Source organism: Orcinus orca, chromosome 7, assembly GCF_937001465.1.
Source record: "Orcinus orca chromosome 7, mOrcOrc1.1, whole genome shotgun sequence".
Classification (NCBI taxonomy): Eukaryota; Metazoa; Chordata; class Mammalia; order Artiodactyla; family Delphinidae; genus Orcinus; species Orcinus orca.
Window position 1 is genome coordinate 90,263,281 of NC_064565.1, and position 24,633 is coordinate 90,287,913.

General features: G+C 40.2%; 1 protein-coding gene across 1 annotated transcript in view; it reads left to right on the top strand.

Moving 5' to 3' along the window:
- The window catches only part of PARD3B (par-3 family cell polarity regulator beta), a 1,037,324-nt gene that overhangs the window by 886,098 nt on the left and 126,593 nt on the right, over nucleotides 1-24,633 (top strand). The window contains exon 21 of the mRNA XM_012532519.3: nucleotides 13,855-13,987. Coding sequence (XP_012387973.1) covers nucleotides 13,855-13,987 — 133 coding nt within the window. The remainder of the gene's footprint in view (nucleotides 1-13,854; nucleotides 13,988-24,633) is intronic.

Here is a 24,633-nt window from a genome sequence, read left to right on the forward strand (position 1 = left end):
AAAGGAGACGACAGAGGCGATTCTTTTTTAAAGTCTGGTGAAAAGGGGGAAAGAGAGACAGGAGGCAACAGCTCGAGGGCAGAGCAAGGGCTGCTGGACAGTGACAATTCACAAAGGTCCTTTAATTGCTCCCAAGAGAAGAGAATGAGGAACAGAGTCTTCTGGGCCTCAGCAGGAGTGTGTGTGTCTATCCCTGTGTGTGTCTACCCAACACGGGCAGTGGGAGCCCGATCTGCACAACAGCAGGGATACATCAAGCCTTAGACACCCCGTGATTCAGGGCCATGCGCTGGCAGAAATGCTTCCCAGGTGGGTATGTGGGATAATAGCTAGTTGGATTAATTTGGTGACACCCTCGTTTAGAGGAGGGTAGAAAGTACTGACATCATCGTGCTGCTGATTTTATAGAGAACCAAGACTTATTTCCCCACTGACAAGAATTTGTGGCACTCAGCAGCTGTTAAAAAAAAAAAGACTCCCTCCACCCCCTTCTCCAGACTTCTCTAGACTTACATCTGTCTTCCCAGCTGTGAGCTGCTGAATTCCAGGGTGCAAAACCAAGGGAGACAAGTGGGAGGGGCATAAAATAATGATTACATGCTGCTTCAATCTAAATCTTGGTTTATTGTGTATTCCTGGGCACATGCCGTCAAATTCAAGTGTGTGCCTCTCCCTCTCCCTTTCAATCTCTGTCTGTAAACCTTGATGGTATTAAGCGTATGTTTTAATAAATATTTTGTTTGCTGCATTCCCATTAATATTCATAGGGAGTGGAGCACTTTGGGTTTTGTGATCTCTAATAAACATTGGTGGTGTTACTAGTTTGTACTGAGCATCCCGTATGCTCCATCAAAATGGCAGCTCTAATTAGGTTCCTTGAGTTAGCTAATGGGTTTTGAGAAAGATAGCTTAGAAAGCTCTTACAGCTGTCCAAGATATTCCTGCCATGGCAGAAAGACAAAAGGCCCCTGGAAGCCACAGACTTCAGAGCTTTAGAAATGCAGCTGACAGTTAAAAAGATAAATTACATTCATATTTTTTCCAGTGAACGTCCTAATACTGGATTAATGTTATTCCTGTAGTGAGCCTCCATTAAGAAGCTCATTTTATTATAAGGATGCATTTTGACCATTAGCTCTGTTCTCTGGCTCCTCCTCTCTCCCCACTCTCCTTTTTCTCCCTCCAATTCCCCAGCTATGTTGGATACAGTATGAAAAAGCTTCTTTGAAGAAGATGAAATAATTTCCCTCTTTTGGTAGGTTATAAATTTAGAAGCTCTCTTAGATATATAGTAAGCATTGAGTTTAAGAAGTGTCAAGGTAAGTAATACATAAAGAAATAATGTAGTGATTCAACTTAAGCCTTGTGGCTTATATTTTATGGAGAACTTAGGGTGGGAGGAAGCTTATAGCTAGTGGGCTTGTTTACACTTGGATAAAAGATGATTTTGTTATAGGATAGGAATATCTCGAAAACAATGTGATACTTCTGTCTTTCATCTTAATGTGGGATCACAAAATAATGCGATGCCACTCACCGTGTTCTTCATTTTTCCTTCCTAAGAACGAGTTTCTTTAACAAAGGATGAACTAATGACATCTGAATGACTATACTTAATCTATCTGCAAATAGGGAGAAAAAAATAGTTCTTAGTGGAATGGGGAGTAACAAAGTTCACGACAAACAGCAGAATTCAGGAAACACAGTAACCCACAGGCTTCTTTGAGCTGGATATGTGAGTACTCATTAATTCTATCACTGTGCTCCACATAACGTTTTGCTCTGTTTGTCCACTTAGAAAACTCATACCTGTTACTTTTTAATCTGAAAGATTACATCTCTCTAGGTACCTGGTAAATCCTTTAGGGGAATGTTTCCTGGGTCATTAACTCTCTACCATCCAGTTTCTGTGCTCCCCATTTGAGTCTTTGTAGTGCCTCTGTTTTTCTCCATCCTGCCTGCCTTTTGGCCTTTTTTCTGCTCATTAGTACCTTACCCAAACAAGGGGCCAGGCAAGGGAAAGAATGTCAATCAAGTCAATTAATTGGGGGATGGTTTGCAGCTCTGGGAAAACACTTGTTGGGAAAGAAACTAAAGTTGTTGGCTTAATAAGTAAGAGTTTTCAAAATCATCCCTAGTGTCTCATTTTTCATGCTCTTCCAAACCTCCTATCTCTGTGGATAATTGAGAGCCGACTTAAATGCTGTTGCTAATAAAGCTTTGGGAACTAGGGAAGAAGAGTGTTAATGTAACATGTAGCTTACAGATCAGACAGCTGCTTTGCCTTGGCATGGCATAAATAAAGAGGAAAAACTTTGGTATAAGAAGTGCCAAAAAACCCCAAAATACTTCTTCCCCACACGTGACTTCGCCATGATGAATACAAAGGCGTAATTGACATCATGTTGATTGAAAAAACCAGCAACTGTCACACTGTTGAGAGGCTACTGAAAGCTGGAAGGCGGCATGTTTTTTATTCATTTTCACTGTGGGTTATTTATAGGGTTCAATTGTCAGCAGCAGCTTACTGCCTAATTTTCCCTCTTCTTTGATGGCCCACGGACTCATTCACTTTTCAGATCAAGAAGACAGCTACAAATTGCTCCAGGGCAGATATTCAGGCACCACTGTTACCTCCCCTGAATGGAGCAATGGCTGTTTATTAACTGAGATTCTGTGACTACTCTCCCTTAAACTGCCAGTGAAAATAAAAGTCATTGTCAACCCGTAATGGGTTGGTTTCATTTCTTTGTTTTGTTTTTTTAACTTTTCACCCTCTGATTTGGCAGCCAGTACCCTGTTTCTAATGGGAAGTTTATCACTATATTAACGATGCGTCATGCTTCACCACCAGGTAATGTTACTGGTTAACCAAGAGCTCTAGTTATGGAAAACGTTCAGTTTTCAAATTGAAAGTCTCAGTGTCGCGTTGCCTTGAACTAAAGTGGTCCTCAAGGTACAGTATTCAACAGGTGTGGAAACAGAAAGAGAAGGTGACTTTTGCCAGTAGTTTGGTCAGTCATTTAGCTTGAACTATACACATATCCAAGAAATCAGTGAATATAGTGCAAGAAAGGCCCATGGAGGTCAACTGGTTCATTTCATAGGTTATGTTATGTGGAAACAGAAAGTAAAGGTCTTCTATCCTGGGCTTCCCTGGTGGCGCAGTGGTTGGGAGTCCGCCTGCCGATGCAGGGGACACGGGTTCGTGCCCCGGTCCGGGAAGATCCCACATGCCACGGAGCGGCTGGGCCCGTGAGCCATGGCCGCTGAGCCTGCGCGTCCGGAGCCTGTGCTCCGCAACGGGAGAGGCCACAACAGTGAAAGACCCGCGTACCGCAAAAAAAAAAAAAAAAGGTCTTCTATCTTGATATAAAGAATGACTCTGAAGATGCTGCTACCCTATGTGAGATTGGTCCAGGATTCTACTTCATCTTCCCTTTTGGGATGATTGGCACATGGAGCTGTTCAAGCCCTACTGGCTTTATTTCCCAGGATTCTTCCATCCGCTTCCCACACTTCGGCCATGCCTAACCGTGTGCCCTTTTATGTTGCCACCAGTTGGCATGTGATGTTCCTTCCACTGGCATGCCCAGCACCCCCTCCTTGCTCTCCCTTTCTCCTTGAGGCCTTTCCCAGCCTCCCCAAGCAGAACGAATCACCCTCTCCTCTGAGCTACTGCAGGACTTCATTATACCTCATGACACTTCTTCATAATAATTGCCACATTGCCCTGTAATCGTTTATTTATATTTCTATCTCCCTCTATAAGACTGAAATCCCTGAGGGCTGGGTTCTGGGTCTTAATCACCTTTACATCACCAGGGCCAGGGACATGGCAATATTTAAAAATAAATAAAAGCTTAAATAAATGTACACATCTGAAAACAGAAGGCTACTGGAAAACTTTTATAAGATCAGTTGATGATCTAAGTTTAATATCAGTTTATTACTATCTAGTCTATTCTAAAACGAAAGTCACCATTCTCTTAGAAAAGATTTGTAGGAATCTGAACACCTTTTAAAAACAACTGAAGCAGTCCATAGGAGATTATAGTATAAGCTGTCTCTATCCTGTAAATCCCTGATGTCAGAAGGTCAGCATGAGGTTACAGGGTCACCAGAGCTCACTTTACACCCAGGGAGATGAGGGCTGTGGATATTCTTGGATTCGACATCCTTTGGGACCTAGTATATGTTAAATTTTTATGTGGCTTTTTGGAGTTGAGAATCCGTTTTGATTGGATAATTATTATAACCCTATTTAAAATTGCAGAAGAGCTCAGCATTTGTGCATATAGGTGTGGAAGGAACAAAAGGAATTAAGGTAGAATCAAAACATGTTCTTAATAAATTCTTGGACTGAATTATGCTAATCACATCAGAACACGGCATATAGAATTCTGTGTTTTTGAGATAATATGATTTAACACCATATATGTGATCATTAAAGTCTGGCCCATGTATCCCTTCTGGGTTTTTGGACAGTTTATTGTATATCCCTTTAATGGGTACAAAGGTAAGAACTAGTTTTTGTGTCATATGTATTTAGAAGGCTTTGACTCCTAACATTTAGTATTGAGCTCCTAAATCAAAATCTTTAGCTTCTTTCAATTGAAAAACATGTTCTTTTTTTGAATATTTTTTCTCTTTCTCACTTTTATTATTTTCCCAACCTCCTCCTTTGGAAGGGGAAAAAAGTCTTGTTATGGGAGGAAAAATTTACTGTTTTAATCTACTGATGTTTGATTAGCACAGAATACCATAGCTTATCCTGACTGATATAATCCTCTAAATTAAAAAAACACCATCCATGCACTAACTCATTTAGAATCTCCTTATTTTTCCCTCACATTGTGTAGTCAGTTAGGCCTTATTTCCTTATTGTGTAGAAGGAAAGGTCTAGGTGTCCAGCTGTTGAGAATCAGCAGTCTTTGATGGCCTTCCATGATCCCTTGGGAGGAGACAGAGCTTCTGTGTTTCCTCTGAGGAAGAGGGAATTTCATGGAGGCCTAGGAAATTCCCAAGGTTTTATGGCCTGCAGCCCACACAGGCTTATTTTTCCCAGAATTGACCCTGAAAGTTTAATCCACATCTAAATGTCAGATATGTATTCCAAAATTCAAGCTGTGTTTGATTTAAGCCTAGAAGATAATAATTTTATCTCACAAGTCCTGCAACTGTTGGTGAGAACTTCTTTGAGAAGGTGTGTGTGTGAGATATCATTAATTTGTGTGCGATATTATTAAAATACTACACGTTTTATAGGTTTCTTCCATTTACCTTTTTATCCCTATTTTGCTAATTTTATTTTAGACCGTAAAACTCTTTGAGAAAACTTGTAATGTTCCAAGTGGAATAATGTCTTAAGGTTAAGTGTCTAAAGCCATTACGTAAAACAAAAGTTGTGTACAGTCAGAATTAACCTTGAAAAACACTTCAGGAGAATGCCATACTGGACCTACCTATCATCTCTCACTAAACCCACCCAACACTCATTCTTTCAGCACAGCATCAGCTGGCTATTCCCTTGGTTGAGCACCAGCTAAAGTAGTTGGCTTGCATTTCAGTGGCCATGTTGTACAAGTAATGCATAGCTTGAAACACTGGGATCACGTTCAGTACAGTGTAAAGCCTGTATTATGAGAGGCCCTTAGGAACTGACACCAACTGAGGGAAGCCGACTCAGCTCATGTCCAGGGGCCTGTGCTTATTACATGGAATAGCCAGTGGGAACACTGTCACTACTTAAATTGCTGTTTTCCCCCAAGCCCCCATTTTTGTCTAAGCTCAAATATCGAAGCATCACTTAAATGCAGTTGTGAGGCAGTGTCGCTGTACTTCAGCCATGTAAGAACAGCTGTGACTACATGAATTATAATGGTTCATCATCTTTAATAGAAGACAGAGTGAATGCCCAGTTTCAAATTGGTCCAAATCTGTTTTTCTTTGCATCTGCGTATGCTTGTTAACAAAGATGTAGAGTAGAAATGAAGGGCAATTTTGCTGCCGTCCAGTGTGAACTTTTCAACTATATTTTAAAATCTTCCTGAAGAAACAAAAATGACCATATGAAACACTTGATAAATTCCTTCGGTGACCCCACATACTTTGTATTGTTAATAAAATCAGTGAACTGTCTCAAGACAGTATGTATCATATGCTTATACATAATTCGAATGTGCCCAGTATTTGTGTAAATTACTAAAGGCTCAAAAACTGTGTTGGAGGAAATATATTAGAATACTATTCAAATAGGTATTTTATGACTGATGGCAAAACCAGCTTCTGAAATTTGAACACAGCCAGGAGGTCACTGCACAGTATCAGAATAATGCAATTATGTGTTACAGGCTTATAATGGTGAGTTGAAGGTGTGAATAATAACTCATGTGCTGTTGAATTGTGAATAACACTGTCAGTGTCACTTCTAAGAAATTTCCACCTTCTCTAGAAATGGAGATAGAGAAGCAGAGTGTTCTGATTAGAGAGCGCCTCGAGTTGTCTCAAGTGATAAAGAGCAAAGGTAGAGCAGAGCCTTTTATCAGAAGAGGAGATGACATTGATCTGGTGAGACTCCCCATCACAGCAATCAGTCACATGGGAGAAAGCTGCCCTTCGTGCATCAATGAGATTACTTTCAGTGGTAAATGGTGGCCGTGGTTCATGGTATGAGTGGAAATGCTTGCCATTAGGCAATCAAAAGTGTCAGCGGAAGGCGCCCCCCCGCCCCGCCCACCCTGCTAAGGCTTGATTCATTGGGGTCAAAGTCCAGTCCAGGGTTAAGATTTCCAGGACAAATCTTCAAGCTATAAGAGTCAGAGGGTCAGTTGACTGAGCTAGGAATGGAAATACCAAGATAAGGATCTCAAAGGGAACAGATGCTTAAAGCAGGAAAGATGTGGGGAAAGGCAAATGGTCAGACTAGGTTGCCATGGCAAAGTCAGGAGCCCAGGTAAGCCAAGTCACGTTGTCAGGTTGTTGCGTCTGGGTCAAAATGCCACTGGCAGCGTCAGGATGGTTGAGGGAAGGACCATGTTCAGGATTATAGGCCAAGATTTGTAGGGTTCGTTCTTCTTTATAACTCTAACTTGCATATCACCCTCTCTGGACCAGTTTTTTAGCTTTCCCACAGGATCTTGACATTGGAGTAATTTTGTTGAACTCTTCGAAATTTATACAAATACATGCTTTTCAAAGTAACGTATTAGCATAGAACATAGTTTTTTCCCTCAGATTCTGCCACCAGTTTTTCATGTGACATCCAATTGTCTCTTAAGATGTCTAAGTATTGTTTCTTCACCTACTAATAAGAAGTATAATGTCAGAGATAATTGACAAAAGTAGTTCTAGAAATAAAGGGAGATTCTAAATGTGAAAAATTTGTCTGTTATTATATTATTCACCCTTTTTCTAAACTCATACTCTTAATATAGGAATTAATAGGCAATCATAGTAAGCAAAGGGTTCTTAATTTAGAGTGTTTTAATCAACAAAATAACTGAAATCTAAAAGAAATTAAACGTCCATATGAAGAAAGGCGTATTCTTGTTATTTGGGGAAATTTTTAATCAAAAATAATTGAAAAAGGGGGTCACCATCATAGTGGTGATGAATTGGGAAAGAAATTGGAAAAATTCCCAAATGTTCTTCATGGGTAGTCAGTTCTGTGTTCCAAAATTTCACTGGACTAAACCATGAAAAATCTTATTTGTCAATATACCTTTGAAAAAATAGATAATCTTTTTACAAAATTAGGAGCAGGGAGAAGATAAAGAATTTATATAATCATAATTTTCGCTGAATATTTACACTGGTAATTTTCAGAGCTTTCCAGTATGAAAATATCATTTGAAGAATTTTATAGAGTTAAGCCCCCTTAAAAGCCATTGTTTCTCACTAAATCTCATTTAGCGTATGTGGGCACACTATATAAGTGTATTTGCATTATGGAATTTAAATCTGAAGAATGGAAGTGTAAGTGCTCTTGGACTATCGTTGCTGTAAATCTTCAAAATGCTTTTGAATTAATGATCCTGAGTACACTTATAAGAATCTCTAACTTTTCTTATTTGACAGAAATCTTTATCACCAACAGAAAATAAGTAATAGCTGTGTCCATGCCTGTCTTCAGCTGAATATTCTCTTCCAGAACTTACTTTGGAGTTTGAAGTATAATTAGTAAGAGAAGATTGCATATAGACAGTTAGATTTTATTATATTCATGTTATCAAGAGTGTGAATGCCACAGAATCCCAGGTACTTTGAGAGCTCTGTTCCCACTTTGAAAAAAATATGCCCTGTTTTCTAAGGCAGAACGGTGGTACTGCTAAATTTGTAGTTTAAGGCTAGGATGATTTCTCAGGTCCTTAAATGCAGAAAGATAAGACAAACAACCCTTCTCATCAGGGGGAAACAAGAAAAGAATAGCACATTGGCATTCTTAAAGGGTGCGAGGGTTTTTTCTTCACTCCCTATCTTTCAAAAGGAGGAAACCTTTTTGAGAAAACTTTTAAAATTCCACCCTTTTGTAAATAGAGAAAGACGAACACCATGTTTACATAATTAAAATATTCTGTGGTAAGCATCAACATAACATTTGTACAGTAACATCAGAAAAAAATTGAATAATCTGTCAAACTCAAAGCAGTCCCTATTCTACTGATTATTGTTGACATGCATACATCTAATTTCAACCGTTTTGTTCAGTGAGTTTGTAAGGATTGTCTCACCCAGGTAGAAATATTCCTGTTAAGGTTCCATTCTATAAAGACTGTTCTTAACTGCGTCATCAGGTCTGGACCCCAGGCTGGTATCTACTCACCGGTGGCAAACACCTCTCCTTGACAACGAAGAGTTGCATGACTTGAGGCTATCTGAAAATGACACAGCTCTTTGGAATTAACTGTGTACAATTTAATCATAGTTAGGGTACATTATTTATATGCATGCCCACTTAGGCATACATGCAAAGTCATGGCAGGTGAATTCACAAGTCGGACAGTGGTTTGCTGGCAGTGACTAGCTCCCTCTAGTTCAGCCAGTGGTGAGCTTTACCAGCAGCAGTCCTGGCTGCCTCTCCGTCCTGGTCCTAATCCAGAGTTTCTTTCTCCTTCATGTGGGTTCTTTGTCATAGGTTGAGTCTCTTTTGCACCCCATTCAGTTTTATGCCGGTTTCCCACGTGAGCTTATTAGGGATGTAATATTAATTACCCAGAAATCTCTGTCTGCAATTGCTCCAGCATCATTCTTTAATGAATACAGACTTCATTGCATGTCTTTCTATTACTGTAGCTGCTTCAATTTCTATTTTTATTACAAAGGTCTGTGCAAATAAAAGAATATCAAAAGGTATGGCTATACATGCTAAATTCCCTCTGTCTTGAGATGCCTGTGCACTGCTGCTGCAAAATGCCACTGCATTTTAATGCAGTTCTCACAAGGCAGCAAGGTATGGTCAAAATAACACTGGCTTTGGAGTCACACATCTCCTGGTCCGCCACTCACCAATTGGGCTACTTATCTGAGCCTCAGCGTGCTCATTTGTGAAATGTTAATAACAATGTCATCCTCAAAAATTGGGGGATTAAATGAGATGAAGTATGTAAAGCATAAATATTATACTTAAGGCGTCATAGGAGCTTAATAAACGTTAGTTTCTTTTCTCCAGCCTGTTGTAGTAATGGGAGGAGACTATGGCATGCACAAATGAACGCTCATTTTAAAATGTATTTCAATTGAGGTAATTATGAACTAGGAAGAATAAGGTTAGATTCCAAAGGAGCAGATAATACCTTACTGTGGTGTGTATTGCATTTGGGGATATATTACTATAGGTGACGATGAAGAAAATGACATGGTTTCTGAATTTCATTGCAACTTTAAACTCTTTCCAGCTTTAAAGTGTTAAAAGCCTATCTAACTATACATCTGCCTTTAAAGGCGTAGGCAGTATAATTGACAAGAAATCACTGCAATATAAATCTGTTTTGTTATACCGCTTGAATTAATTTAAAATAAAATTTCAGCACATTGAAAGTGCAGGAGTGGCGTTCACCTACATATGGATACAGCTATAATAGGAACTTTTTTGGTAAGAATGGCTAACCTTTACCTTATCCAGTGAACAAATAATACAGTAAGCCTAATTTTCTAACTAGCAACTTGGAGATGGGATTATTGATACTTTACCAGATTTTATATGATTGCAAGAGTATGTGAGTTACATCATAAGCTAATGTTGCTTCTGAAACTATCAGGCAAAATTCTTAGAAGCTCTACTGCTAAGTTCCATAAAGCCAGGAGAATGGAACCATTAACATGTAAATAGAGGGAGGAAAAACAGGAGTCCTCAGAAAGTAACTCCTCAAGGCTGGCCTTAACTTCCATTCTGGTCCAGTATGTTGTTAGAAGACCTAGTCTTTAAGATATAAATGAGATGAAGGAGGAGATGCAGGTTGAAAGGTAGTAAGCAGTGGTGGAAAGAGCCTTCTTTGAAGTTAGACCTTGTACATCTATTAGCCATGACCCTCAGCTTCCTCATGTCTATGGAGCAAAACAATAAAAGCTACCTTTAAGTATTCTTCTGTGATTCTGAAGTATTTACAACACCCATTACACAGCAATTATGTAACTCAACTCAAGTTCCAGCTCCTATAGATTGGTAGTAGCTTTCTGAAGTTCTGGGTTAAGAAGGATCCTAAGGCCATGTCTAGGATTATGGGGAAGGAACGCCGTAAGTGATTAGTGATGTCTGCTCTGAGCAGGAAGTGGAGTAACTAAAAGTCTGTATCAATATATTGGCTGTATAAATGTTCCATAAATTATGACTATTATGATTATTGCTGCTTTATGACAAAGGCATTTTTATGTTCCTCTTCAAATTTCTGCCTCTTCAACACAAAATGGAATCAGTTAACTGCTTTGGTTACAATAGCTGTGTTGTTTTTTGTTTTATTATTTTTTTTAATTTTTATTGATTTGATGGTAAACCCGTGTGTGTTATCTGCACAGAAGAGCTGAGAGATGAAATCAGAATTTTCTATTCCTAATTGTATTATATAAACCAATTACCTGGGAAAAAATCTGATACAGTTACTAGCAGTAGAGTGAGGGTTAGAGAGAGAGAAAAAAAGAGAGAATGTTGTGATGTAATCCTGGCTTATCATGAAAGGTTTGCACGGTGCCCCATAACTTCTTTAAAATATTCACACAAGGGAGAATGTTTTGCACTTAGATGGTCCATGAATTTCTAGACTTTTTTCCTGTTTTTCTCTGAGGTCAGATTTCTTCTCTGGGTAAATAGTCATGTTCCTGTCAGCCATAGGGGATTTTCTGAATCGTAAACAGCTGATTTTGTATTCTTGCCCCATTCCTTCTATCTGAGAACTGAAATCTGATCAAACCCGTATTTTTAAATGTATTTATTTATCGGCATATGGAAGAATAGTTTACGGTCTGAGTATGATTATTTTTTCCCACAAATGTAGGAAAATTGTGGGGATTTTTAAGACAGTCCCTTATCAGTTTCTTTCTTTTTCCTTTATTACTGATGACTTCATTCTGCTTGAATTCAGTGCTTCGGTTTCTTTGGGTAAACTAATAGATTATGTATGCTGTGTTTGCACCACGTTGATTGAACTCATCTGGTGAGTTTAAGCGCGGCTCATGCATGCATGTAATGGGCAGAAGCCTGCACAGTGGATGCAGGCCCATAGTTAGCTCAGAACACTCAAGAGTGAGGGAAGCTGTTCAGAATTGAGCTGTGCTGTCTTTCCTGCCTTCCGTTGTTCAGAAAAGCATATCAGACGTTCCACTTTTTTCTTACCTTTATCTTTTCCAAGTTCTCGAGGAAAACTTTTGTTCAAAAAAAAAAAGTAGCGTCAGGAAACAGAGTTAGAACTACTTTGCACGTTTTAAAAATACATATTGAAGAAAAATCAAGGTATGTGATCGCTAAGAACTTGTCTTTTCTTAAACAGAAGCATAAGCTGCTTGGTGTCCGTAGAGCAGGTAGGAAGCCAAGGACTCTGTGCTAACTTTGTACAGAGGATGTTGAGACACGTGGTCCTGCTTTCAGTTAACTTACAATCTAGTTTGGGAAGAACGTTTTCCTCCCAAAAAACGTTTACTCACCCTTTTCTTTTATAGTTTAAGTATAATTTTTAAATGTTTTAACAAAATAGTAGATGACTTCTTTCTACTGCTTTCAGATATCTCATTCTATCAGATATCTCATTTAAACTTAAAGCTCAACTGTAATACTTGGGGATGTTTTTGGCATGTAGAGGTCTTCACCATGGGACCCCTACCTACTTTTCTCAGTCTCACCTGTCTCTCTTCCCTGTTTCCTCCCATATTCCCTGTATATACTCTAGCAGTGATTCTCACATACCCATGAAATATGAGTATCATTATGATTAATTGTTACAAATTGAGTTAAAGTACCAACATTTGCAAGTGATATATTTCATCATTTATTAGAGTAAGTTCAGGATATCCCTAAAGTACCAGCACTCCCTTTTTATTATAATTTGCTTCCCAAATGAGAGAAGGAAGGGAACATTCATCACCCAATATGGGTACGAGGCAGGACAGAAGAAGCCGAGGACCACTGCTTGCCCAACTGACCTCCTTGCATTCCCCCAAAGCAGGGTGCTTTCTCATTCCTGTCCTTTGCATTGCCCTTCCCTCCACCTGGAATTTCCTCACCTCACTTGTCCAGTTATTGAGCACCTGTGCATCCTTCAAGACTCAGCTAAAGTGTCACCTCCTCTGTAGAGCCTTCTGTGGTCTCCTTCCTTGGCCCTGCTCTCACCCTGTTAAATCTTAAGCAGTGTGAGTCCCCAAAGGCCCTGTGCACACCCACAGCACTGGTCGCCATGGATTGTGGTCCTCTGTATCCCTTTCAGCCCCCCACCTCCCAGACTGTGTGCTTTTTGTGAACGAGTTCTGTTTGTTTTAAGATCCCCAGGTCTTAACATAAGGTCTGACACAATGGGGCACTCAGTTATGCCTCAGATGAACCAAACAAGTTGATCAGCTGTAGAGGCCTGCCTAGCATCCTCCTCTTGCTTCCTAGCCCTGATTGTATCATGTGATGTTGGTACTGTTGGTACTGATGGTGACAGATCCAAGTTAAAAGGGAGCCACTGGCTGACTAGTGTGGGGTTGAATGGATAAGTCACTGGAGAAGCTGTAATTCCTGAGAGGAAGAAGTAGCTAAGTAGAGAGAGGAAAAGCTTGGACAGCTAACCAAGATGGTATGTTCTATGACCAGCTCTTTAGTTTTCTTTTTACTTCTTCACATGGCTTCCACCTTCTTCTCTTTCTCTGTGTCCTGCCCACACCCATATAATGACATGTACTCCAGCCCCACTCCAAAAATTCACACATGTCATTAAAATGAAGAGTGGCACCTGCCAACTCTGCATCACCTCCAACCTTCGGGTCAAACAACTGGTCTCAAGTTGGTACCACTTATTTGAGAAAATGAGTTACTACATTAAAATTTAACCAAACTCTGTACATATGATTATAAGAAAAAGGTGATGGCTCTTTTAATTGCTCTAAAAATCAGGACCTTATCTTAAGTTCTCACTCAAAAGGCATTTATTAATCCCAAGTTAGACGTTTTGACCCTTGGAGCTAAACATATGCACATAAAGACTGGTTTTTATTTATTTTTATTACCAGGGATTTCACAGTTCTCCTAGCATGTCTGTATGATATTACTGAATCTTCCAAATTTGGATGTCAGCTGCTTTGATAAAAAAAAAAAAATCAAAAAGCGAGTTTCCAGGATGATGTACATTGTGTGACTGTCCGATTATGTCCTCTGATTATGTCCTGCAGTGGCCGTTCCATTAGCGGAAGCACTGACCGCATCCAGAAGTTGCGGAAGGAGTATTACCAGGCTCGGAGGGAAGCTTTCGCTTTATGTGAGGACAGTGAAGGAAGAGCAAGACCTGACTATGACCTTCACTGGGTAAGTCCATGCCTGATTGCAATCACTGAATTCATCTTTACTGATGTAGTTAAGAGCAGAAGAACATAGCCAAGAATGTGCTGTACACATCAAGCTATATTTAGGTTACTTCAGTTTCATAGATGTGAACATTACCTAAACCACAGCCATTTTCTCCCACAGAAGTTGTTTCTGTAAATCAAACCTCCCTAATGCACAGTAGTTCATTTTAATTGCTCTCATATTTACTCCCTGTTGGACTTGTATGCCAGCTTGTTGGGATGGAGCAGATGTTAGCTATTTTAAAGAACACAAGCAATCTTGGCCATCATCTACTGAGCCTTAATCCTTGCCCTCCATCTCTTGAGTCTCAGACATCTGGTCAAGCATTAGCAGACCATGCAACATAAGCCATCTCTCCTTTGGAAAATGATATTAGAAATAAATTTCAGAAGGGTCCGAAAGATATCAATTCAAAGATATCAACTGTTTGTGTATTGCGTCTGAACAATTTACATTTTGCTGATCTTACCAGTACACTAAGATCATTTTATTTTGAGATAAGGGCAGTTTTTTATTAGAGGGTTCTCTTTGCCAAATCCTTCAACATTTGGGAAGAGAAAAGAACATTGTTACCTCTAAAGAGATATTTTCTGGGGTTTTTTCAAAATAGCATGATTCATTCTCTTGCCCTTTTCAAGAAGGCAAGGTTCTCACTCATCCTCTTTGATGATTACTGCCTCTTCTCCTACAGTTTTTAGTGCTGTTTTGAGAACCCCATAAGGAACTGTCTTATCCCTGGTGCCACACCAGCTCTTTCGAAGGACAGATGTATTAAAGGAAAGTTTCCTTTCTTGATTTTCACACTCATATTTGTGTTCACGAGGTCGGAGTAGGGAGAGTAGAGTCCAGCCAATGAGCGGATTCCCTCTAGTCTTCACTTGGATACTGTGGTTTCTCATGCATGAAACCTAGTACTTTTACACAGGGGCTCCAAACTCAGTTTCAGCATCCACCACTGTTGTGCAGAGCGACTGAAATTTCTTAGCCCCATAGACTCTTCCTTATATGGCAGAGTTTAAAAACACTAATCAGAAGTACACAGTAAGGATTAACGATCTCCAACCAAATGGCTTCAGCCTCTTCCACAGATAAGCATCCTGTGACTACACATCCGAACAAACAGCTATTTACTGGTTTTATTACAGATGTTAGGATTAAGCAGAATGGCATTTACAGTGATGGGGCGACTGGTCACTTAGACTCTCAGTAACAGAAGAGAAAGATGTTCACAGAGTAACAATCTACAACAATTCATTTCAAGCTTAATCAGATTGACTTATTGACTTTGATGAAAGACTCTATACATGAGGCTCTGTTCCCTCAACCAAATGGACAATAAAATAAAGGGAAGTTGTTCCCACCATGTCCAGTGCATTGAAAAGTCTTCCTTCTCAAAACCAGTGTGAACTCCTATGAGCAAAATAAGATAAGTAATTTTAGGTAAAGTAGTCCCTGTTGTTTGGACCTTACTTTATACGATCTCCTTACATCAAGCTGAAAGGATGAAAATGCTGACACTCATGAGACTTAAAGTTTCCTCTTACCTTCATCAAACCTGAGCTAGATAACTACACACTTGTGTCCTCCCTATCTTGATGATTCTGTTTCTGTGCTGAGCAAATGTGTAACCAGACAAACAATCTAGTGAGTAAAAGAGTCTCTCTATTTTCATTTGTGTTTCCCATGCTCGGGTGTGTTGAGCTTTGCCAAAAGTGACTGATTTTACATTTCCCAGACAGCTGGGGACTCCAGCTTCCCAAAGGGATGCTTGGGAAATGCACGGTCATAAAAGATGACTGTTCATTGTGATTGGCTGTGATACTCCAAACCAGGGATTAGAATCTCAGCGTCCTTTCCCGTCCTCTCCACAAGCCAAGGAAAAACACTAGTATCTTTTGTCCAGCGTAGACCTGAGAGATCACCCCGTTGTCTTGCTACTTTTGGAGAGATCTAGGAAAGCAAGTTTAGAAAGTTACCATTTCATTCCTGCCAGTCAGCCAGACACAACAAGGCAGCTTTTATGAGACTGTGGTTCCTAGATTGGCTGGTCTTCAGGATCACCGAGGGTGCCTGTTAAAAACGGATAGACAGTCCATGAAGGGGAGGGATGGGACCCAAGAGAGGGCTCCCAGGTGCTTCTCCAGGTGGTCATCAAGCTTTCTGACTCACAAGTCTAAAAGTAGGGCACTGATTCCAATTGCTTCAGTAAACACTGAAGTAGTTCTACTTATCTAACAAGATCAGTACATGGAAGAGCGTCATCAAAAAATACTGTCATCGACTCAGAATCCCCCAAGCTCCCAGGACCTCAGACTGAGAGGCCTGACAAATATCCCCTCGAGTCACACTATACTGGGGAACTTCTGATCTATCGAGAAGGAAATTAGGGGAATAAGTTACCTAATAACTACTTTTTTAAAAGACCAAGAAGAATGAAAGCATGCTCACAAAAGTCTTCAAATCCAAAATTATTAAAACAATCACGGAGGGCTTCCCTGCACAGTGGTTGAGAGTCCGCCTGCCGGTGCAGGGGACACGGGTTCGTGCCCCGGTCCGGGAAGATCCCACATGCCGTGGAGCGGCTGGGCCTGTGAGCCATGGCCGCTGAGCCTGCGCGTCCGGAGCCTGTGCTCCGCAACGGGAGAGGGCACAACAGTGAGACGCCCATGTACCGAAAAAAAAAAAAACACGGAAAGAGTATTAGGATCTATGAATCACTGAAAAGATTATTAGGTTCTGTTCATAGTTTTCTGGTGGTTTTATTGTTTGTTTATTTTTCACATCTCTGAAACTAGGGTACAGTTTACAGTCACTTTTAGCCAGGTGTAATGATACAGTTGTCATTTTCTGCACAAGAAATGTATAATGAAATTTGCAGGCTGTGTATTAGAAACTTGGAAGACAATCCTAGAGAAATTTTGGAGTATGCTTTTAGGAAAGGCTGCTCCTTATTAATATTTTTTGGAATGTATTTTTAGCACTCTTTTTTTCTTTGACCCCCCTCAGACTTTCTGCATCTTCCCAGGCCATCTTGTGGGTAGTTTTCTACCTACGTTACACCTGCCCAGTGGCCCAGAGCCAAAGATTTCTCTTACTGCTCTCTTGGGTTCTCCCTTGCTCTCATACCGCTCTCTCTTTTCCTTCTCTTTTTTCTGTGTCTCCTATTCAATTTTAACCAATATTTGCTCAGCCTTAGCATAAGCGCAGTACTGGTAACAATAATATATCATCTCTATGTCGGAGGAACTCACAGTCTAGCCAGGAATACAGACATCTAAGCCAAAACCAAAAGAAAGGACATTAATATATGTGAGAAATGCTGTAGTGTGGAGTAGTATTATCTTCTAAATGAGTGCAGAGAATGCAGTTAATTCTTTTGGAAGCAGGGTGTGCATGAGGGGTGCTGGGAAAGCGATAGAGGACATTTGGGAGTTGCCTCAGTCACATATTTTGTTCTTTTTCTCTCAAATATGGTGGTTTTTCTTTTCCCAAAGGAGCTCCTGATTTATTCACTTCATTTGTGTTGAAATAAATGAATACACACAGATTGCAAGGTTTGTAAATATAGACATGAGACCTTAAAATTCTTTTCAGCAAGTCTGTTTGGTAGCTGTTTTCCCATCTAGGCTCTGAAAAGCTGTAAAGAACAAGTGGAGGGAATTTCAATGGCTCCAAGAGATGCCTGGGGAGTTTTTATAGGCCCAATTAAGAGAGCAAGATAGGCTAGCTGTGAAGTGTTCAGACTTGCCAGAAGAAAACCTAATACCTGTTATCTGCTGGCATCTTATGTTCTGGAAAATTTGTTAAGACTGCCACAGTCCTCTGGCAGCAGGCTGTGGTTTGTCCTAGATGGGCTTTATTATTATTATTATTAGCAGATAAAGATTTCTGCTTCTTTAACAGTAGCATGAATATCCTGTAAGTAATAATTTCGGAAATGGGATGGCTCTAGAGCTTTCTACAAATATTAGTACCTTTATTACTGTTTCTTTTCAAGAGCTGCATGGCATATATTATACCTCCTTCCTCTTTTTACTTCTTTGGCTAAATTAGAAGAATGTTTATCTGTAAAAGGGGTTTGTAGACACATGGGTGGGAAGGAGGTAAGCGGGTTGCCACCGTCATAAAAGACATAACACTATGTCTTTATGGCGAAAGGGATTGGTTCAGGTAGGTCATGGTTGGAACAAAGAGATGGTTGGGTGAATAAATAAAAACATTCTGAAAGATTTGTTTCTTCTATTATGAAGATGATTTACAAACCAAATGGATGGATATACTTGGCAGCTGTCTGGACAATAACAGACACAGCTGGTGAATTCTGTAGTCAGAAGAAAGGGAGATCAAGATGCTGAGCTCGTGCTAGCCATCTTAGGAAAGGATTTGAGATGGAATGTGTAATAGCCACACAAGTACAAAACCATCAGAAGGTAATTTTCTACACATGATGGATAAGAGAAATGAGCTCCTGCTGTACACTGGTCCAGTACAAGAACTAAGACTTGTTCGTATTTTCCTCCTCCTGCTCCTTGAAGGCATTTGTTAAAAACTAGGGACGGGGGTGGTGGCGGGGGGGGAACTTTCAAGATAGTGGAGGAGTAAGACGTGGAGATCACTTTCCTCCCCACAAATACATCAGAAATACATCTACACGTGGAACAACTCCTACAGAACACCTACAGAACGCTGGCAGAAGACCTCAGACCTCCCAAAAGACAAGAAACTCCCCACATACCTGGGTAGGGCAAAAGAAAAAAGAAAAAACAGAGACAAAGCATAGGGAAGGGACCTGCACCAGTGGGAGGGAGCTGTGAAGGAGGAAAGGTTTCCACACACTAGGAAGCCCCTTCACTGGTGGAGATGGGGGTGGGCAGGGGGAAAGCCTCGGAGCCCTGGAGGAGAGTGCAGCAACAGGGGTGCGGAGGGCAAAGCAGAGGGATTCCAGCACGGAAGATCGGTGCCAGCACGGAGGATCAGTGCTGACCGGCACTCACCACCCCAAGAGGCTTGTCTGCTCACCCGCCGGGGCGGGTGAGACTGGGAGCTGAGGCTCAGGCTTCGGTCGGATCGCAGGGAGAGGACTGGGGTTGGCGGCATGAACACAACCTGAAGGGGTTAGTGCGCCACAGCTGGCCGGGAGGGAGTCCGGGGAAAAGTCTGGAGCTGCCGAGAGGCAAGAGACCATTGTTTCCTGGTGCGCGAAGAGAGGGGATTCATAGCACCACATAAACGAGCTCCAGAGACGGGCGTGAGCCGCAGCTAAAAGCGCGGACCCCAGAGACAGGCATTAGACGCTAAGGCCGCTGCTGCCGCCACCAAGAAGCCTGTGCGCGAGCACAGCTCACTCTCCACACCTCCCCTCCCGGGAGCCTGTGCAGCCCGCCACTGCCAGGGTCCCATGATCCAGGGACAACTTCCCCGGGAGAACGCACGGCGGCCTCAGGCTGGTGCAATCCGTGCCCCTCCCTCCCCCCGGCCTGAGTGAGCCAGAGCCCCCGAATCAGCTGCTGCTTTAACCCAGTCCTGTCTGGGCGAAGAACAGATGCCCTCAGGCGACCTACACGCAGAGGCGGGGCCAAATCCAAAGCTGAACCCCAGGAGCTGTGCGAACAAAGAAGAGGAAGGGAAATCTCTCCCAGCAGCCTCAGGAGCAGCGGATTAAATCTTCACAATCAACTTGATGTACCCTGCATCTGTGGAACACATGAATAGACAACGAATCATCCCAAATTGAGGAGGTGGACTTTGGGAGCAATGATATATATATTTTTCCAACTTTTTCTCTTGTGTGAATGTGTATGTGTATGCTTCTGTGTGTGATTTTGTCTGTAGAGGTTTGCTTTTACCATTTGTCCTAGGGATCTGTCTGTCCATATTTTTTTAAATAGTTTTTAACACTTCTTACCATTGATGGATTTCTTTATTGGTTTGGTTGCTCTCTTCTTAATTTTTTTTATTACTTTTAAATATTTTTAATTTAACTTTTAAAATTTTTTATTTTAATAACTTTTATTTTAGTTTAGTTTTTTTTTTCTTTTTTTTTTTCTCTCCCTTTTCTTCTGACCTGTGTGGCTGACAGGGTCTTGGTGCTCCGGCCAAGAGTCAGACCTGAGCCTCTGAGCTAGGAGAGCCGAGTTCAGGACATTGGTCCACCAGAGACCTCCCGCCCCAAATAATATCAGTCGGCAGGAGCTCTCCCAGAGATCTCTGTCTCAACGCTAAGACCCAGCTCCACTCAGCAACCAGCAGCTCCAGTGCTGGAAACCCCATGGCCAACAACTAGCGAGACAGGAACACAACCCCACCCATTAGTAGAGAGGCTGCCTAAAATCATACTAACTTCACAGACACCCCAAAACACACCACTGGACGCGGTCCTGCCCACTGGAAAGACAGGATCCAGCCTCATCCACCAGAACATAGGCAACAGTCTCCTCCACCGGGGCCTACACAACCCACTGAACTAACCTTACCCACTGGGGGAAGACCCCAAAAACAACGGGAATTATGAACCTGCAGCCAGCAAAAAGGAGACCCCAAACACAGTAAGTTAAGCAAAATAAGAAGACAGAGAAACACACAGCACATGAAGGAGCAAGGTAAAAACCCACCAGACCAAACAAATGAAGAGGAAATAAGCAGTCTACCTGAAAAAGAATTGAGAGTAATGATAGTAAAGATGATCCAAAATCTTGAAAATAGAATGGAAAAAAACACAAGAAACGTTTCACAAGGACCTAGAAGAACTAAAGAGCAAACAAACAATAATGAACAACACAATAAATGAAATTAAAAATTCTCTAGAAGGAATCAATAGCAGAATAACTGAGGCAGAAGAACAGGTAAGTGACCTGGAAGATAAAATAGTGGAAATAAGTAATGCAGAGCAGAATAAAGAAAAAAGAATGAAAAGAATTGAGGACACTCTCAGAGACCTCTGGGACAATGTTAAACACACCAACATTCAAATTATAGGGGTCCCAGAAGAAGAGAAACAGAAAGTGATTGAGAATATATTTGAAGAGATTATACTTGAAAACTTCCCTAATATGGGAAAGGAAAGAGTCAATCAAGTACAGGAAGCGCAGAGAGTCCTGTACAGGATAAATCCAAGGAGAAAAGCCAAGACATATATTAATCAAACTATCAAAAATTAAATACAAAAAAAAATTTTAAAGCAGCAAGGGAAAAGCAACAAATAATATACAAGGGAATCCCCATAAGGTTAACAGCTGATTTCTCAGCGGAAACTTGGCAAGCCAGAAGCATGTGGCAGAACATATTTAAAGTGATGAAATGGAAAAACCTACAACCAAGATTACTCTACCCAGCAAGGATCTCATTCAGATTTGACAGAGAAATAAAACCTTTACAGATGAGCAAAAGCTAAGGGAATTCAGCACGACCAAACAAGCTTTACAGCAAATGCTAAAGGAACTTCTCTAGGCAGGAAACACAAGATAAGGAAAAGCCCTACAATAACAAACCCAAAGCAATTAAGAAAATGGTAATAGGAACATACATATTGATAATTAACCTTAAATGTAAATGGATTAAATGCTCCAACCAAAAGGCATAGACTGGCTGAATGGTTACAAAAACAAGACCCGTATATATGTTGTCTACAAGAGACCCACTTCAGACCTAGGGACACATACAGCTTGAAAGTGAGGGGATGGAAAAAGATATTCCATGCAAATGGAAATCAAAAGAAAGCTGGAGTAGCAATTCTCCTATCAGAGAAAATACACTTTAAAATAAAGACTATTACAAGAGACAAAGAAAGGCACTACATAATGATCGAGGGATCAATCCAAGAAGAAGATACAACAATTGTAAATATTTATGCACCCAACACAGGAGCACCTTGATACATAAGGCAAATGCTAACAGCCATGAAAGGGGAAATGGATGGTAACAAAATCATAGTAGGGGACTTGAACATCCCACTTTCACCAATGGGCACATCATCCAAAATGAAAATAAATAAGGAAACACAGCTTTAAGTGACGCATTAAACATGATGGACTTAACTGATATTTATAGGACATTCCATCCAAAAACAGCAGAATACACTTTCTTCTCAAGTGCTCATGGAACATTCTGCAGGATAGATCATATATTGGGTCACAAAAAAAGCCTTAGTAAATTTAAGAAAATTGAAATTGTATCAAGTATCTTTTCTGACCACAACGCTATGAGACTAGATATCAATTACAGGAAAAAAACTGTAAAAAATACAAATACATGGAGGATAAACAATACTCTACTAAATAACCAAGAGATCACTGAAGAAATCTAAGAGGAAATTAAAATAATACCTATAAACAAATGACAGTAAAAACATGACAACCCAAAACCATGCAGCAAAAGCAGTTCTAAGAGGGAAGTTTATAGCAATACCATCCTACATTAAGAAACAAAAATTATCTGAAATAAACAACCTAACCTTACCCCTAAAACAGTTAGAGAAAGAAGAACAAAAAACACCAAAGTTAGCTGAAGGAAAGAAATCATAAAGTTCAGATCAGAAATGAATGAAAAAGAAATGAAGGAAATGATAGCAAATATCAATAATATTAAAAGCTGGTTCTTTGAGAAGATAAACAAAATTTATAAACCATAAGCCAGACCCATCAAGAAAAAAGGGAGAAGACTCAAATCAATAGAATTAGGAATGAAAAAGGAGAAGTAACAACTGACACTGCAGAAATCCAAAGGATCATGAGAGATTACTACAAGCAACTATATGCCAATAAAATGGACAACCTGGAAGAAATGGACAAATTCTTAGAAAAGCACAACCTTCCAAGACTGAACCAGGAAAAAACAGAAAATATAAAAGACCAATCACAAGCACTGAAATTGAAACTGTGATTAAAAATCTTCCAACAAACAAACACTCAGGACAAGATGGCTTCACAGGCAAATTCTATCAAACAGTTACAGAAGAGTTAACACCTATCCTTCTCAAACTCTTCCAAAATGTAGCAGAGGGAGGAACACTCCCAAACTCATTCTACAAGGCCACCATCACCCTGATACCAATATCAGACAAAGATGTCACTAAAGAAAACTACAGGCCAATACCACTGATGAACATAGATGCAAAAATCCTCAACAGAATACTAGCAAACAGAATCCAAAAGCACATTAAAAGGATCATACACCATGATCATATGGAGTTTATCCCAGGAATGCAAGGATTCTTCAATATACACAATCAATCAATGTGATAAAACCATATTCACAAATTGAAGGAAAAAAATGATATGATCATCTCAATAGATGCAGAAAAAGCTTTTGACAAAATTTAAAACCCATTTATGATAAAAATCCTCCAGAAAGTAGGCATAGAGGGAACTTACCTCAACATAATAAAGGCCTTTTATGACAAACCCACAGCCAACATCGTTCTCAATGGTGAAAAACTGAAATCATTTCCACTAAGATCAGGAACAGAACAAGGTTGCCCACTCTCACCACTGTTATTCAACATAGTTTTGGAAGTTTTAGCCACAGCAATCAGAGGAGAAAAAGAAAAGGAATCCAAATTGGAAAAGAAGAATAAAGCTGTCACTGTTTGCAAATGGCACGATACTATACATAGAGAATCCCAAAGATGCTACTGGAAAACCACTAGAGCTAATCGTGAATTTGGTAAAGTAGCAGGATACAAAATTAATGAACAGAAACCTCTCGCATTCCTACACACTAATGATGAAATATCTGAAAGAGAAATTAAGGAAACACTCCCATTTACCATTGCAACCAAAAGAATAAAATATCTAGTTATAAACCTACCTACGGAGACAAAAGACCTATATGCAGAAAACTGTAAGACACTGATGAAAGAAATTAAAGATGATACAAACAGATGGAGAGGTATACCATGTTCTTGGATTGGAAGAATCAACATTATGAAAGTGACTATACTACCCAAAGAAATCTACAGATTCAGTGCAATCCCTATCAAACTCCCAACGGCATTTTTCACAGAACTAGAACAAAAAATTTCACAATTTGTATGGAAACACAAAAGGCCCCGAATAACCAAAGCAATCTTGAGAAAGAAAAATGGAGCTGGAGGAATCAGGCCCCCTGACTTCAGACTATACTACAAAGCTACAGTAATCAAGACAGTATGGTACTGTCACAGAAACAGAAATATAGATCAATGAAACAGGATAGAAAGCCCAGATATAAACCCACACACATATGGTCACCTTATCTTTGATAAAGGAGGCAAGAATATACAATGGAGAAAAGACAGCCTCTTCAATAAGTGGTGCTGGGAAAACTGGACAGCTACATGTAAAAGAATGAAATTAGAACACTCCCTGACACCATACACAAAAATAAACTCAAAATGGATTAAAGACCTAAATGTAAGGCCAGACACTATCAAACTCTTAGAGGAAAACATAGGCAGAACACTCTATGACATAAATCACAGCAAGATCCTTTTTGACCAACCTCCTAGAGAAATGAAAATAAAAACAAAAGTAAACAAATGGGCCCTAATGAAACTTAAAGCTTTTGCACAGCAAAGCAAACTGTAAACAAGACAAAAAGGCAACCCTCAGAATGGGAGAAAATATTCG